At 44.4% G+C, this 15,947-nt stretch overlaps 1 protein-coding gene across 1 annotated transcript; it reads left to right on the forward strand.

Annotated features, from left to right (window-relative positions):
* Nucleotides 1-1,533, forward strand: LOC308326059 (WD repeat-containing protein 37-like; the record flags this gene model as incomplete). Its single annotated transcript, XM_080778870.1, has 1 exon — nt 1-1,533. The coding sequence occupies one exon, from the start codon at nt 1-3 to the stop codon at nt 1,531-1,533; it is 1,533 nt and encodes a 510-aa protein (XP_080634996.1).
* Between the last annotated feature and the right edge of the window lie 14,414 nt (nt 1,534-15,947).

Below are 15,947 nucleotides of genomic sequence, written 5' to 3' on the forward strand. Positions count from 1 at the left end.
ATGCCCTTGGAGGGCGTCGCCCCGGTCCTCCGTCCTCCCCAGCACCAGCACGGGGTTCACAGCCTGTCCGCACGGTGCTCTAGTGGCATCGCGGCACACCGAGCAGCTATGCCGGAGGGCCAGGAGTCCAGGCTGCCTCCGGCCCTGAGGAACAGCCTCCTGGATCTGTTCACTCAGATCCAACGCAGCTTCGAGCACCTCTACGTGGAAAACCTGGAGCTGCGTCGGGAGGTCGACGCCCTGAACGAGCAGCGACTGGCGTCGTGGGGGGACGGGCAGAGCGGCGAAGGCGGGGGAGGAGACCCCGCCGTGAAGGCGGCTCTGAAAACAAAAGCCAGCCACGGCACCAGCCACCTGTCTCGGAAGCTGAGGACAACATACAAGGCCTCGACCAGCAAGATCGCGTCCAGTTTCAAAGCCACCGGCGGCGGCTCCGGCTCCAGGGCGGTGTGTCAGCTGGTCAAGGAGTTTGTGGGCCACAGGGACGGGATCTGGGACCTGGCCGTCACCCGGACGCAGCCTGTGCTCCTGGGCACGGCCTCCGCTGACCACTCGGCCATGCTGTGGAGCGTAGAGACGGGGAAGTGTCTGCTGAGGTACACCGGCCACGTGGGATCTGTCAACTCCATCAAGTTCCACCCCACGGAGCAGCTGGCGCTCAGCAGCTCGGGGGACCGCACGGCACACATCTGGCGCTACGCGCCACAGGCGCCCGCCACCGCCACACCCGCACTGGACAGCGATGGCGATGACAAGGACCCATCGGACAGAGATGATGGGGAGGCGGGGGATGGGGGGGAGGCGGCGGTAGCCTGGGAGGCGGCAGCAGGGTTGCCCACCGTCCGCGTCGCGACCACGACACTGACCGGCCACCAGGGAGTGGTGATCGCTGCCGATTGGCTGGCGGGAGGGGGGCAGGCGCTGACGGCCTCCTGGGACCTCACGGCCCGCCTGTACGAGGCAGAGAGCGGCGAACTGGTCCACACACTGGCCGGACACGAGCGGGAACTGACCCACTGCTGCGCGCACCCCGGCGGCCAGCGGCTCTGCCTCACTGCGTCCCGCGACGCCTCCTTCCGCCTGTGGGACTTCCGCGACCCGTGCGTCCACTCGGTCAACGTCTTCCAGGGACACGCGGGCGCCGTGACGTCGGCCGTGTTCGCTTGTTCGGCAGGCGGCGACGACAACGCGGTGGTCTCCGGGGGCGACGACCGCACCGTGGCGGTGTGGGACCTGAGGAGCGCGCGCTCGCCCGTCGTCGCGGTGCACACCGACGCGCCCGTCAACCGCATCGCCGTGTCATCGCGGAGCATCATGGCGCTGCCGCACGACAACCGCCAGGTGCGTCTGTTGGACCTGAGCGGGGCGCGGCTGGCCAGGCTGCCCCGCGGCGGCAGGACGGGACACCGCCGCATGGCCTGCTGCGCCGCCTGGAGCGACCAGGGCCAGACCGCCAACCTGTTCACCTGTGGCTTCGACCGGCGGGCGCTAGCGTGGAACATCAATGTCAGTGCTCTGCTGCAGGACAAATGATACTAAACCGGCATGCACACATGTGCACCAACGCACACATGTGCACCAACACATGCAACATGCACACATGTGCACCAACGCACACGTGCACCAACACATGCAACATGCACACATGTGCACCAACGCACACGTGCACCAACACATGCAACATGCACACATGCACCAATGCACACACTAGGGGCTTCACCTAATCGACTAGTCAACTAACCACTACTAGGAGATACTGTTGCCAGTATAGTCAACAAATCGTGGACAATTTATTTTATTTGTATTTTTGAGCGGTGCTAACCGCTCCAACATGTGACTGTGTATGTGTGTCTATTAGTTGGTAGCAGCACAGTTACTGTGTCTATATGGCCTACAACAACATCATCGTACATCATCATCATGATAAAAGGCACCGCTCACTTCACATGAGTGTGATATTTAAGGGGCGCTAGCCCCTTCTATAAAAAGCTTTTGTCCCCACACATCTCAAGATTTGCCATTGACCACGGTTTGATAATTCCGGTCAAATGTCTGCAAAATGTTGTCCCGCCCCTCTCAAGTTTTGCCATTGACGATGAATGGAGAAATGATGTCAGAATTCCACTAAATATGACGTAAATTAAACATCAAAATATTAAACGCCATTGACGGGAAAGTTTACGTCATACGTAAACGAACAAATCAGCTAACCAATCGCAGGCAACAGGCATTCTGATTGGCCAGTATGAGATGATGCATGATGATGTAAGATGATGAAGAGTGCCCCTCACTTCACACAGGTGTGATTTTTTTTTACTTAAAGGGTCAATTCACCCTAAACTAATCTATGTTTCATGACATGTTTAGAAGATTTAGAACACTTTCCTGGGGGTCTTTATGTGTGTAATATGTGGCTTTAGATATTTTAGCAGTGAGCCCAGTGTCTCTGATGGACACAAGGTTCAAGGTTCAAGTTTATTTAGTGTCCCCGAAGAGCAAATTGGGTTGCAGCATACACACTAGACAGTACATCAAACAAATTAACAATACTAATAAAAACAAACAGTACACATACGCATGCAGATATCAAAAGTACAGTAAAGTGCACGTTAACCATAAAAGTGCAAGCGTTTAAGTGTTAAAGTGCTATGCTTAAAGTGCTATGCAATACGTGCACGTTGGCCATAAAAAGTGTGTGTGCATAGACACGAGACCAATAAAGTGCTCATAAGGTTATCCTTGAACTACCCACATCAGCATTCAATGTGCAAGACAGGGACAAAGGAATATGTGTTTTATTGTGGCACAGGGGGCTCGCAAGCGAAGGCCAGATGGGAGGAGTTAATGGAGTGAATGGTGCAGCATCAGAGCGAATGCACAGAGCTTTGTTGAGCACCTGTTTCTTAAAGATATGTTCTAGGCTGTTCATCTGTGAGCCACTTTTACAATTTTCCCAAGGGAGTTCTTGACCATACCAACAAGTAATCGAAAATAGATAGACTCGATGTACGTAGGCACTGTAAAACAGTTTCATCAGAGTCTTGTCGACATTGAACTTAGCCAGTTTCCTTAAACAATAGTGTTACTGCTAGGGGTAAATAAATAGAAATAACAATAATAATAAACGGCTCGCCGTTACAATAGGCAAACGCCTACCACAATATACATCAGACATCAATTATTGTGCCTAGATATTTATAGCTGGATACAATATCTACCGTCTGTCCATCGACAACACTCTTCTGGGGGGATTGTGGGGAACGTCTAAAATCTATGCATAGCTCTTTTGTTTTAGAGACATTAAGCTGCAAGAAGGCGTTGTCACACCAGGATAGAAAATCATCCACCACTTGGCCATGGCAATCATCATCATTGTCACGCAGGCTGACGATAACCGAATCTGTGAATTTAATCAAGCTTCATGTGTACCTCTATAAGTCATCACGCATCACGTTTTCGTTCACAGGAAGTAATTAAAATTGGATTTTATGGGATTTTGATATAAAAATGAAAGTTTTCCCATTGTTTTGGCATCCATTGTTAGGTATGACCATGATGACAACGGATATGGTCTAAAAGTGTGAAAAACTGTATTATTATTCTTTTTCCATTTCACTACGTCTTTAAGCGGGTGGGGATAAAAGACAGGGCCTAGTTGCTCGGCGCAGGTCTTTATCAGGTCACCACCAATATTGTCTGGGCCGGGACTTATCCCAGGCTTACAGCCTTTAAAGGACCTGATAACACTTTTTTCTTTTTTTGCAAAAAAGGGTGTCCCTTTAAGTAAAAGTATCAATACTGCATTGTAGAAATACTGAAGTAAAAGTCCCGGAATTCAAAATGTACTCGAGTAAAAGTTTTGATATAAAAATGTACTTAATAAAAGGTACCAAAAGTAGAAAGTAGCCTACTCATTATTCAGAATGTCCCATTTAACACATTTTCAGATGTATAAAAAAAAAGTTCCAATAATGAAATGAATAATAATGAAAATCTACAAAGTAATAAAGGCAGTAACTCAAGTGCAGTACTTGAGTAAATGTATAGAACTTTCCACCACTGCTTCCGTTCCACATCGTGATGCATTGGGTGTAAGCATAGCCGTTTAGTATGTCTGGTGGCACGGACCTGCAGGCTTCAATCAACTCCTGCTCTGTTCCTGCATCACTGTGTCTGTATAGTGGCTGCTGGGGCAGCATAAAGTCACTTTAATGGAGCTCAGCTCCTTCAGCAGGTGAGTTGAGACAAATTAACTCTCATCAGACCGTTGTTCCATGGCATTGATTATAGAGAACTATGGCTGTGCGCATCCAGTGCACGTCAGCTCTTTGTAAATGTCACCCTGGAGCAACTATAGACTGCATTTAAGTTTCAGGAGATCAAACTCTTGTAAGCTAGTGCTGCCTGTGGGGCCTTTCAGATAGTCAGTCAGTCAGTCAGTCAGTCAGTCAAGTTAACCCATTGGCCTCTATACTTTGTCGTACGACCCATCCATCATCCATGCATCGATCTTCCACCATTTATCTGTGGTCATGTCGCAGGGGCAACAACTCCACCAGAGAGCTCAAGAACTTCCTCTCCAGAGAAACAAACTTTATTCTGGGGGATCCCGAGGCTTTCCCAGACCATTTTGGAGATATGATCGCTCCATCTGATCCATCCACAGAGAGCTTTGCCTTCTGGCTTGTGAATGACTGGTGAAAATATCCGATCTGCAGGCTCACATGGCATCACAGACTCACATATCATGATGCGTTGTGAGCTATCTTTGACTATGACTAATCAACTGCCTCTACTATTGATGACTCCACATGTAGTGTACTGTATACAATTTAAGTTAAATATTTAAGTATCAAATGTGTGAACAAAAAGTTTGAGGTATTTCTGTGGCCTATACTGGCAGTGAGTGCACTGGCACTGCAGTTTCTCACCAAGCAGTTTATTGTTTATTAAAGATCCCCATTAGTCTACAGACTCAGCAGTGTTGATTTTGCCGACTAATACTATATGACTACCTTTTTTCACTGGCGAAAACTAAATGGAAACTTCTTCTGGGGTCCAAAAACATCACAAATCACAATACAAATCATAAAATGCAGTCTAGAGCATGATCAATGTTAGTGAACAAAAACAAAACAGGTTTGTCTGCCCGAAAATACCAAAATTAATAACTTAAAATGTCCTTTCTGATTATTACTTCCTTAAATTTCTTTTTGAAACCAAATGTATTTCTTGTTAGTCAAATGTGGAGGGAGGGCAGGAGGTGGGGGGAGCACATCCATCCCAGTATGACATGGCGTACCTTCCCGTTTTCTTAAGTACATTGGTTCTGGGCAGAGGTAAAGTAAAGTGACCACTTAGTGCCCGTCTAGTATTATAACCATGCCTATCATTTGCAACACATGACTTTGGAAAGAGATTTTGTGTAGATCGTAGTAGAGGGTAACTGAAGTGATAGATGAATTCCAAATATTATTCAAGTATTCTGCACATGCGTCACAGGCTCACAGCACCCACTTTGAGAAACTGCACTAAGAAAACTACTGCACTTGAGACAACTAAGAAAACTACCGTCAGGAAGTGTACGGAGTAGGACCCACATGCAAAACCAGCAGGCAGGTTGCAGTAGGCCTACTATAGGTTCACTTAGAATATGTTCAACAGAATATGGCTCACACCCTCACTGACACTAAAATGTACAAACAAACATCTAACTAAATAACATACACAACAAACACCTGGGGAATGACCAGACTAACAGAATTCGGAACTAGACGAAGAAAATACAAGAGCTACAGAACTAAACAAGCAACATGTAAATCAGGCAAGCAAAACTAAACACCTAAACCAAACAGGCGGGAAAGAAAATGGCAAACATGGTCAAAGTCCAAAGGTTGAGGAGCGCAGCCTGTGACAACTGCAGGCAATGACAGCTACCATAGATATATAAAAGTATAATTCCTTGTCTGCTGCTGTTCATTTAATTCAGACATTTCTTGAACACTGAAATAAAAATATGTCAAATGACATATCATTTTAGATCATATGACATCATAGAACACCATAGCAGAGCCATGCACATAGTTTCCTCTTCATGCATTACTCATTGCAACAGGGATCCAATGATTGCCTACTATGAGTTTAAGGTGTGAACGAGGTAGCCCAATAGTGTCAGCAGCACCAAAGCACATCACATCAGCATATATGTGTTTGTTGTTAAGTGTCAGATGACCCGTCACTGCACTACTTTGTATGATGGTGGTGCTATTACAAATCGTGTGAAAGGCAGTGTGTCACGTACTCCAGAAATGATATCAATGAACAGGAAAGACACACTCACTCAAACACAAACACACAATTTACAGTTAATTTGTAAATGCCGTGGCAAGAGACATTCAGGTCCCTCAATATGTACATACTGTAATGTACGTATGTACATCCCATGTTTCATGGTTCATAAGGCGTCTTTAATATCATGGCTTGTGTAACAAGTAAAAGTAAAATGTCTTCGTAAAGCTGTAAAGTAACCTCTACCAGTGACCTTTGCATTGTTTTACACACAGGCTGTCTTTACCACTGACATACGTCTGTGCTATCTCAAAGATGAACTGATTAGAATATGATGGTCAAAGGTCATTTGTTGGATGAATATTTCTAACCTCATATCTAATCTCATATCCATCGAACTCTATCCCAAAAATAAAGCCATGTGGAAATTCATAATGTAGAAGTAAACGGCTTGTGCTTGGCGGAGGCATATTTCCTAAGTATGCATAATTGTGAGTTTAATGCACTTTAATATCTTATATTCAACTAAGGTATGTAGATTCAGAAAAGGGCATCCAGGACCTGAATGTGTCGAGAGTTAGAGCACCCAAAATAGCCGATGTACAAGCTCACACAGGGCGGTTGCAAACTAAACACATTGTGAGCTTGATAATCAGCTATATTTTCGACGCACAACATCATCACGCGAGTACAACGACAAAGTATATATCAGGCTTAATAAGTGCAATGTTCCTGGTGTGATTCTGTGCCAACAGCAGGATGTATTGGTGCTATGAGGTGCCAACCGGAGGTCGGGAGGGGCTCATATCCATGATGCTCAACACTAAGTGCCCACGGGCAAGGTGGCGGACTCCATAACCGCCTCGGGGGTTCTGCACTGCAATCAACCCTGCAGCACTCTAACCTCTCTGATGAAATGCATACCGCTAGGCTATGTCTGCGATGAGGGATATGCAAATGCAAAACAGCCGGTTGGCCCAGTCCTCCGAGCTTTCACTATCTTAATTTCACTGCAGGCATTCAGCTACAGCGAGTCAGCGACTATGGAATCTCTCTCAAGCCGACATGTTTGTTACAGAACTCCTGTGCATAACTGCTAATTGTCCTTGGTTTCCAGAAAGTGGCATATATCAGTTTTCTGATCCAATTATTTTCCCACATTTTGTTTGATTGGCTCGGCAGCAGATTTAACTAGAAACACATGACATTGACAAATGACAAATTTGCTGAACAGGAAATTTACTGGAACAAGAAACAATTACTGTATGCCATCTTCTGGAAACCAGGACTGCAGTTACGATCATTATTGGCATCATTCACTTATTTTTGGTGCAAAAGAGATCGATCCTATTGCAGAAAGAGAGTACAAGTTAATAGTGTGCATGATCTTCCGTTTCTAGATAACTTTCTAGAGAACCATACAAGAAATCAATATAGAAGACTACATTTAGACAACCTTGGTTCCCATCCAATATTTCTGTGATCTTAGACTTTACTGTACAAGTGTTTGAAGAAGCAGAAAAGAGATAATGTGAGACAGTAGAAATGTTAACTTTTTAGGCACTGACTAAAATCTGTTTTCCAGACAGATTTGCATTCAAATGAGAAAAACGTCTCATTCCAGTTCCTCTGAGAAAGCCTTTTTTTCATAAACGTAATCAATAGGCCAAGAAAGGCTTGTGTGGTGTGAGCCATGTTGATCCATCTCCCTCAATCATCTTCCCCTCTGGTAACCCTAAGGGTCGGAAACCACGGCCAACAGTGGCGTCGACAAAGTTATTGACCTTTCCCCCTGGAGAGGAACAGCGGCAGAGTTGAGGCGCCGCAGAGCTCCACTGTAAGCAAGCAAATGAATAGATTTGTCATCTCTCTAATGGCTTGCTGTATCACCGCAGCACCTTGGCGTGAGATTTATGCTAATTAGAAAGTGGAACAGTGAATGCATATTCTATCTCAATCTCACAATATTCAAGGTTGATTTTGTGCTCAGTTGCATGGCGGTGTTGCGCACCGAAGGTATGACGATTTACAAGCTCACAACGTGTTGCAGCGCAACGCGTTGTGAGCTTGTAAATCGGATATTTCCGGTGCGCGACACCATGTGGAGCCGAGTATAAATCAGCCATCAGAGTTCTCTACAGGCTGAGGAGACTGTGGGAGAATGTCACAGTGGCAGTATGCAGCATAGTGTGTGTGACTGCACTCACTGTAGAGACTTTTTAGAACGTAACTTTGGTAAAAAAAAAACAAAAAAAACAAAAACTTTGACAATGTGTGGCAGTAGGTAGCCTTAAGTACTTCTTGGCAGTTGGGTAGTTTATATCCACAGCTGCAAGAGTATAAAAAAATGACAAGCTGATGAGTTAAAACCTCATATTGATTGGGCTGGGGCATTGGTTCACTGAGGCCCATGCACGAGCGCACACACGTTTGTGTTACTGTAATTGTGAGGACAATAAGATTTTAAGACCATTTTGTCATCACTTTTAACCCTTTAAATTAAATTAAATTAATGAAAAGTCAAAATTGTCCAGAGTCCAGAGATTTTTAATTTGTGTGAATTTCAGCCTCTGTGGGGGGTATTTATATGCAAATATCATGACCATTGGCATTGCAATGAACATCAATGATGACGTTTAGGTTAAAAGAAAATTAACATTTTTAATTCATTAAAATATGTTTTAAAAATTGTAATAAGAGAACATTTTAAAATGAAAACAATTATTAACTAGAACTGCACTCTGTCGAGTGCATACTTGCTTGTTGCACACTAGTAGGCCATAAATGGCCAACTAGTGCGCAAGCAGAGCGCGCAAGTACTTTCGACCGTTATAAACTGTGAGTCCTCTGGGATGGAACACAACATGTCTTGCACCGCCTTGTTGTAAGGGTGGCGGGACCTGAGTCTGTTTGGGGGCTCTACCTCCACTGTAGTGCTGTTAGGCAGGCATGTCGCGTGTAATTGTAGAACGCAGGGCATTCACTGTGAATAGTGCGGGCGCAGGCACCACAAAACAGTTTCCAATGACAAACAGCCAGTCAATATACAGCATGATAGACGCGCCGACCACGGCAACGACAGACAGGCTGTCAGAGGCTGACCACAGTGTTGCAGATCGATGCAGTTAGTAGTGTAGCAAGCAACTCTGACAATAATACAGTATTATTATTACAAGCCGTGCATATCCACGGACAGTTTTCAAATCAGCCTCATGGTGGCTACAACAGGCCATGTTGCGTCTCACTCACACACACCCAAAAAAAACATGTTTAAATTACTCCTAAACATTTTGCCAAACATCACACACTCTCAGGCATGTCACGCCTAATTGTATAGAACGCAGGGCATTCACTGTGAAGAGTGCGGGCGCAGGCACCACAAAACAGTTTGCAATCAAACAGCCAGTCAATATACAGCATGATAGACGCGCCGACCACGTCAACGACAGACAGGCTGTCAGAGGCTGACCACAGTGTTGCAGATTGATGCAGTTAGTAGTGTAGCAAGCAACTCTGACAATAGTACAATAGTACAGTATTATCATTACAAGCCGTGCATATCCACGGACAGTTTGACTTAACTGTGTGGTCTATTTGCAAGGTCCTTGATATTGTCTAAGGGCAGGGGCTGCCCCGTGACAGATCCCATCTATCACACGTTACAATTCTGGATATTCCTGGAATAGTGGAATACAACAGGAAAAAAAGGTTTCAGCACCACGGAGAGCGCTCTCCGCACTGACAAGGTGCAGCTGGCATTCAAATCAGCTTCATGGTGGCTACAACAGGCCATGTTGCGACACACACACACACACACACACACACACACACACACACACGTTTAAATTACTCCTAAACATTTTGCCAGAGGTTAATTTCACTGGGGAACAGACCCCCATTCAGAAACACCGCCATTCAGAAACCCGGTTAGGGTTAGGAAATTGTGTGTGTGTGTGTGTGTGTGTGTACTGGGGGGGGGGGAATAAACAATTCATTAAAATACAGCGATTGTTTTACGTTATCTGGCTGCATTGAAGTGTATGAATCAACATTTCATGGTTTATATTATTACTTGCGCAAGCAGAGCGCGCAAGTAATTGTTTCGCCCGGGACTCGTAGGCTATGCACCGTCCCAGCCGTCCCGCCACTTTTGATGCGTATGCACTGTCCCAGCAAATTGTGCCTGATACGGCAGTGGTGCCAGATTACATGGTGTGTGTATATGTATAACTAACTCTCAATGATGACGTACCACCTCAACATACCACCTCAACAACAGGGAGGCTAAGAGGGAAATCAATGTGTTTGTTGACAGCAAGCGCCTTGAGTTCCAACAAGCCCCAAAATACCTTGGGGTGCGCTTGGATAGAACTCTATCATTCAAGCAACACCTTGAAGACGTGAGGGCCAAGGTCACATCAAGGGTCTCACTTATCCGTCGCCTCGCTGGTATGACCTGGGGAGCTTCCACCAACACATTGCGGATCTCCACCCAAGCCCTGGTCTTCTCTGCAGCTGAATACTGTGCCCCAGTCTGGTGTAGGAGCCCACACGTCCAAAAGGTGGACACAGTCATTAACAACTCGCTCCGAACCATAACTGGCTGCCTGAAGCCCACCCCTGTTTCCTACCTGCCAGTCCTCCAGTTCTTGCAGGAATTGCCCCGGCCGGCCTCCGACGAGAGGCTGCTACCATCAAGCTGGCAAGGAAAGCCAAAATAAACGACTGGCACATCCTACACATAGACTTGTTGGTGTACTGTAGGCTACTGCGCAATGGCATTTGGCCTGGGTCCTAGGTTAATATCCACAGTTTATCTGTAGCGGTCCGCAATTATGCACACACACACACACACACACACACACACACACACACACACTCACACTTTTCTCTTCTTATTTTATTCTGCTACACTAGGCTAACTCAACAACCAGACAGTACCAGACTGACTGCAATGTGCATTAAGTCCCAAGTGTTTGCACTTGGAGATGGGGATATTTTTATCTGTAGCACACTCTATAGGCAATTATGCAAATGAGTCTGCGTGGAGAATTGGGGAGGGTTACAGAACGGAAGAAGATGGCAGAGACAAGCATTTACAATATGTCTATTATGATTGATTAACAAATCTAAACACATTTTGCCTGCTGATGCATATTATTTGACCACATTACCAGTTATCCATTTACAATAGAGTGCCAAAGGAGCTGCGCAAGGCATTGTAATGTACAAATAATAATTGCAGTGATGATAAAAGGTTTTCTTTTCCTTTACTTAGCAACAACAATCAAGAAATACTGTACTGCCCAGTCACACCAACGGTTCTATGAGGGTGGATTCATTGCACTGGATTCTGTCAATGCTTTTCAATGGGAATGGCGGTTTCTTGCCATTTGCAAATTAATAATAAAATAAAATAAAAAACACACTCCATTCCCATTGAATCATAATATGCAGAATTTAACTTTGGTGTGATCGTGTGCTCTTACAAGTAAAGATCCTGTAATGAAAATCTTGAGTAAAGGCACGATCACAACAACGAGGTTTAATTCTATACCCATGAGGGTGGATTCTGCCAGTGCTTTTCACTGGAATTGAGTGGTTTCTGCAAAGACAAAACGCTCAGTTGCAGTGAAGTGAAAAGTAAGGCAACATTTGCCTCTTTGGTGCCGTGCTACAGTATAGTAGATGAATAAAGTATCACAAAATGAATGCCTCACAATTGTATTTCAGTACAGTACTTAAACATTTACTTGGTTGGGGTCAGGCGCATACCACGCACCGCGATTTGTGGGTTTGATTCCCGCAGCCTTTGCTCCGCATCACTCCCTGTCTCTCTCTCTCCCTCCCTATCATCAGCCCCCAAAATAGTTTTTTTCCAGGGGCGCTCCTCCTACCTACATACAGCTTTGTGTGTACAGTGTGTCTGTTCGTTTGAGCACGGAATGTGCTCAGCTGATTGGCTGAGCACGGAATGTGATGTATGATGATATATGATGAAAGCGCCCCTCACTTCACACAAGTTATGAAGTTTCTTTCCTACCTGCTCACTTGTTTTGTTGTACTAACTCCGAGGGCAGTTGTTTCTGAACTTCACAGGCATATGCAGACGCTTTACGCAGCCGTAATAGTGAGTGGGTGCAACTTAAGATGGAGAGGGAGAATTTCTGTATTCATTTTATCTCTCTAGGGTGTGCTTGGCTCCTGCTGAGACGCACTCAGGAGATAAAGATGCAGACTTGCTGCTGCGCGCGCCGCTCTGAAGCACTTTAAAAACACATTTCATCAGCAATTCCGTCTGTAGGCCCACACGCTCCTTGAACTTCAAACACCTGAGTGTGTTCAGTGCGGATGAGGCTGATAACAGATTAAAAGATGTTTCCTTGTGTTGACATTAAAGCCACCACTGTGGTACTATTATATTACTCAAAATCTACTGCCCTCATGTGGTCAACACTGGGTGACGGGTCAGAAAGCTACTTCAGAATGCCATCAAACTTTAACAATGAGTTCAAGCGTCTAACTTACTGGGAGTAAGAATAGTGCACAGTAACACCTTCAGTTAAAGGAGTAGTTCACCCCCCCAAAAAGTACTTACCGGTACTTATTGTAGCGAACCAGGCTGGACAAAGAGGTTGAAGGCCGACTGATGATGTGAAGTATCTTTAATGGATCAACGTGAAAACTAAAAACAAGACACAAACATATAATCAATACAGGAAGACATATTCAATAATGTGAGGCATTCATATAAACAAATAAGTTTACAAATAACCAATAAAGGTTTCATATCAAAACATAATACCATATAAACAAACCAATAAAACAAGATCCCACAACAATATGACACAAACCAATAACCATAAAAATGACATTCACCTTGTTCCCTCTCCAGCTAGGTGCTAACTTGTTGATGGGTGTCCCAATACCATGATGTTACTCAACCATGTAGTTCTCCAGGGAGGTCACTAAAACCAATAAATCATATAATTAAAATCTGGCAGTTCCATTTCCATTTCATTTGTTCTTTTGTTGGTCTGCACTCACTTGATCTGTTTGGTGTTCCATCTCATCCTGTTGGTTTAGGCTTTCAAAGATCATGGTGGAGCACATGAGGAACAAACATTTTTCTCTCTCACTGATGCATGCTGGGCTTTCTTTATCAGACTGAAAGACTCTGGTGAGTGAGCAAGCTTCCTGTTCCTTTCAAAATAAGAGCCTTTCCTCCATTTCCCTTCCGGGGTCCGTTACACTTATGTTTTTGTCACATACCTGAGCCAATTTCAGGACCAGGTCATCTGTCAATAGGAGACTCCGCCGGTCATTAAAATATTGACTCAGGAATAGGCCTATGTGACAAAAACAAAACCATCTCCATGAATTCATGGGGTGTGTGTAATTGATAGAAAATAAGTAACTCTAGGGTTACAGCACAACGAACAAACTGCTTTTTCTCAATGCTGCTGCTATATCCTTGATTATTAGTTCTATATTATCATCCTTTTTGTACCAGACAAAAATGTTACTCTTGTATGCAATAATAAAGAAACCTTGAACATGGCATCCCTGTTTTGGGCCTGTCATTATGCAAAAACAGTCAACAACACAAAAAACTACAAGCACAACATGTAAACGTTGTTCACTTTGTGAGCTTGTGGTTCTGCCATTTTCTCTATTCAAAATGCAAGGTATATTACGTGCAGCCTCGTGTTTTGCTATATTATGTATTTCCAAACCAAAAGTATCGCTAAACCTCTATAGTCATTGGGAGTCTCCTCAGGGAAACGTTCACAATACAAGACCCCTCACCTGTATAATTGTATAAAAGGATCCTGTTCACATGAGTTTGAGTTTGCATGAGGGATACAATAAAGTACACTAAGTAAAAGATATTAAAATATGACAGAAGGTAGAACTTGCTTTCGTTGAGGTAAGACATTTGTTGCCATTGATTTACAAATGAACACAAATGTGTTGTTGCTGCTGTAGTTTTTCCCCCCTTCAGAGCTCGACTTGTTCATTGCAAATTAGTTTATTTTAGTAACTGCTTTGGTAGTTGGAGTTTAGTTTATCAGCACAGTTGGGATGGTGTAAGTTGACAGCCAGCCAAAGAAACAGCCAAAGACTTTATCCTCATGAGCTACCGGCTGTAGACTGCCAAATAGCTTCTTTCCCCGGACGGACAATCAGGAATAATATGAACAAGCGGAAATTTAATCCATATTGAATATGACAATAACAGGCATTGTACATATACTTATCTAGAGAACAGTATGAGAATCTCACTACTATACTTTCTAATCCTACTAATCTTAGAAGTGGCAAGTCAGGGAGTTGTATACCCCGGTAGGCAAACTATTTGGCAGAGTGATGCGAGCACATCCCTGGTGGTGCCTTGAACATTGATTGATTGTTTCATTGATCGATTTAGATCCATTAGGAAACGTTGTCTGGCTATCAGTCACCTAAAACATAAAAAAAATGTTAATACCATTTGGCACCAACTTCTGGTGGGCCCGTTAAGAAAATTGCATGGCTGCTTCCTCCTTGTCTGCTTTTTTTTCCAAGTTCTATTTGACTGAACATGTTGATGCTCGACAAACATGGCACCGATGCCAGACCTAATGTTCTGGTGGCCTGCCAGCCGGGTGTCACAACGGATCCAAGGGACATGCACACCATGCTGGCACGCATCGCACGCACGCTGCTCCACACGCTGGCGCCGTACCAGCCACACAGATCACTGTCTGTCACACTCCTCCGTCAAATTATACGCATGACCTTGACACTGAGGGCTTTAACAGCTTAAAAACACTTTCAACCTTAACATCCCTATATATACCTTCATAATTCAGAAATATATATATAAAAAAAGCTCACAACAAGTCGTGATGTGACGTGCTGTGATCTTGTAGATCGACTAGCGTGACAACATTGTACAATACGATGACGTGTTGAACAGGGCTTTCATTGACCACGTCAACCCAATATTTCCATATCGACTGATTCCCCCAGGACTCCATTCCAGGCCCTAACCGTTTTCATATTCTTCGAGAATCGCAGATAGAATACAAATCTACGTTGTGAGATTGTAGATCTGCTATAAGGCAAAAGGGGTAAATTAATGTTTTGTAATAATAATCAAAATCTACAAAGTAACTAACTATTTGTCAGCCTTTTCATTGGTCCCTGACTGACTAACCAGCAGGCTCTTTCTGCCTTGTTCCGCCCTGGTTTCACCTTGTTTATGTTGAATTTGCTAAAACATATTTTTTGTAAAAAAAAAAAAACATCCTATGCTCAGTCACCATGCTGCACCTGTGATGTTCCTTTTTACTAACACCACGTTTAAAATGAGAATTGAATACATAGAATATCAATACGAAGCAACTGAAAAACACGTTATTTCAATGCTAGTGGATGGAGAGAAAGGATTATTGTCCAACCACGAAATCAAAACCAATGGGTGCGAAGAGGCGGAACATGACAAAGGGTGGCGTAAAAGTGCCTCTAAGATCATGTCTAGTAGAGTAGAAGTATACGTATTGAAAATACTAGAGTAAAGTAAAAATCACACACGTGTGAACTGAGTGGTGCAACCCCCCCCCCCCTCTCTCTCTCTCTCTCTCTCTCTCATTAGAGACACAGCACTACCCCTC

Source organism: Protomyctophum bolini (assembly GCF_963924005.1).
Source record: "Protomyctophum bolini genome assembly, chromosome: 12".
Taxonomy (NCBI): domain Eukaryota; kingdom Metazoa; phylum Chordata; class Actinopteri; order Myctophiformes; family Myctophidae; genus Protomyctophum; species Protomyctophum bolini.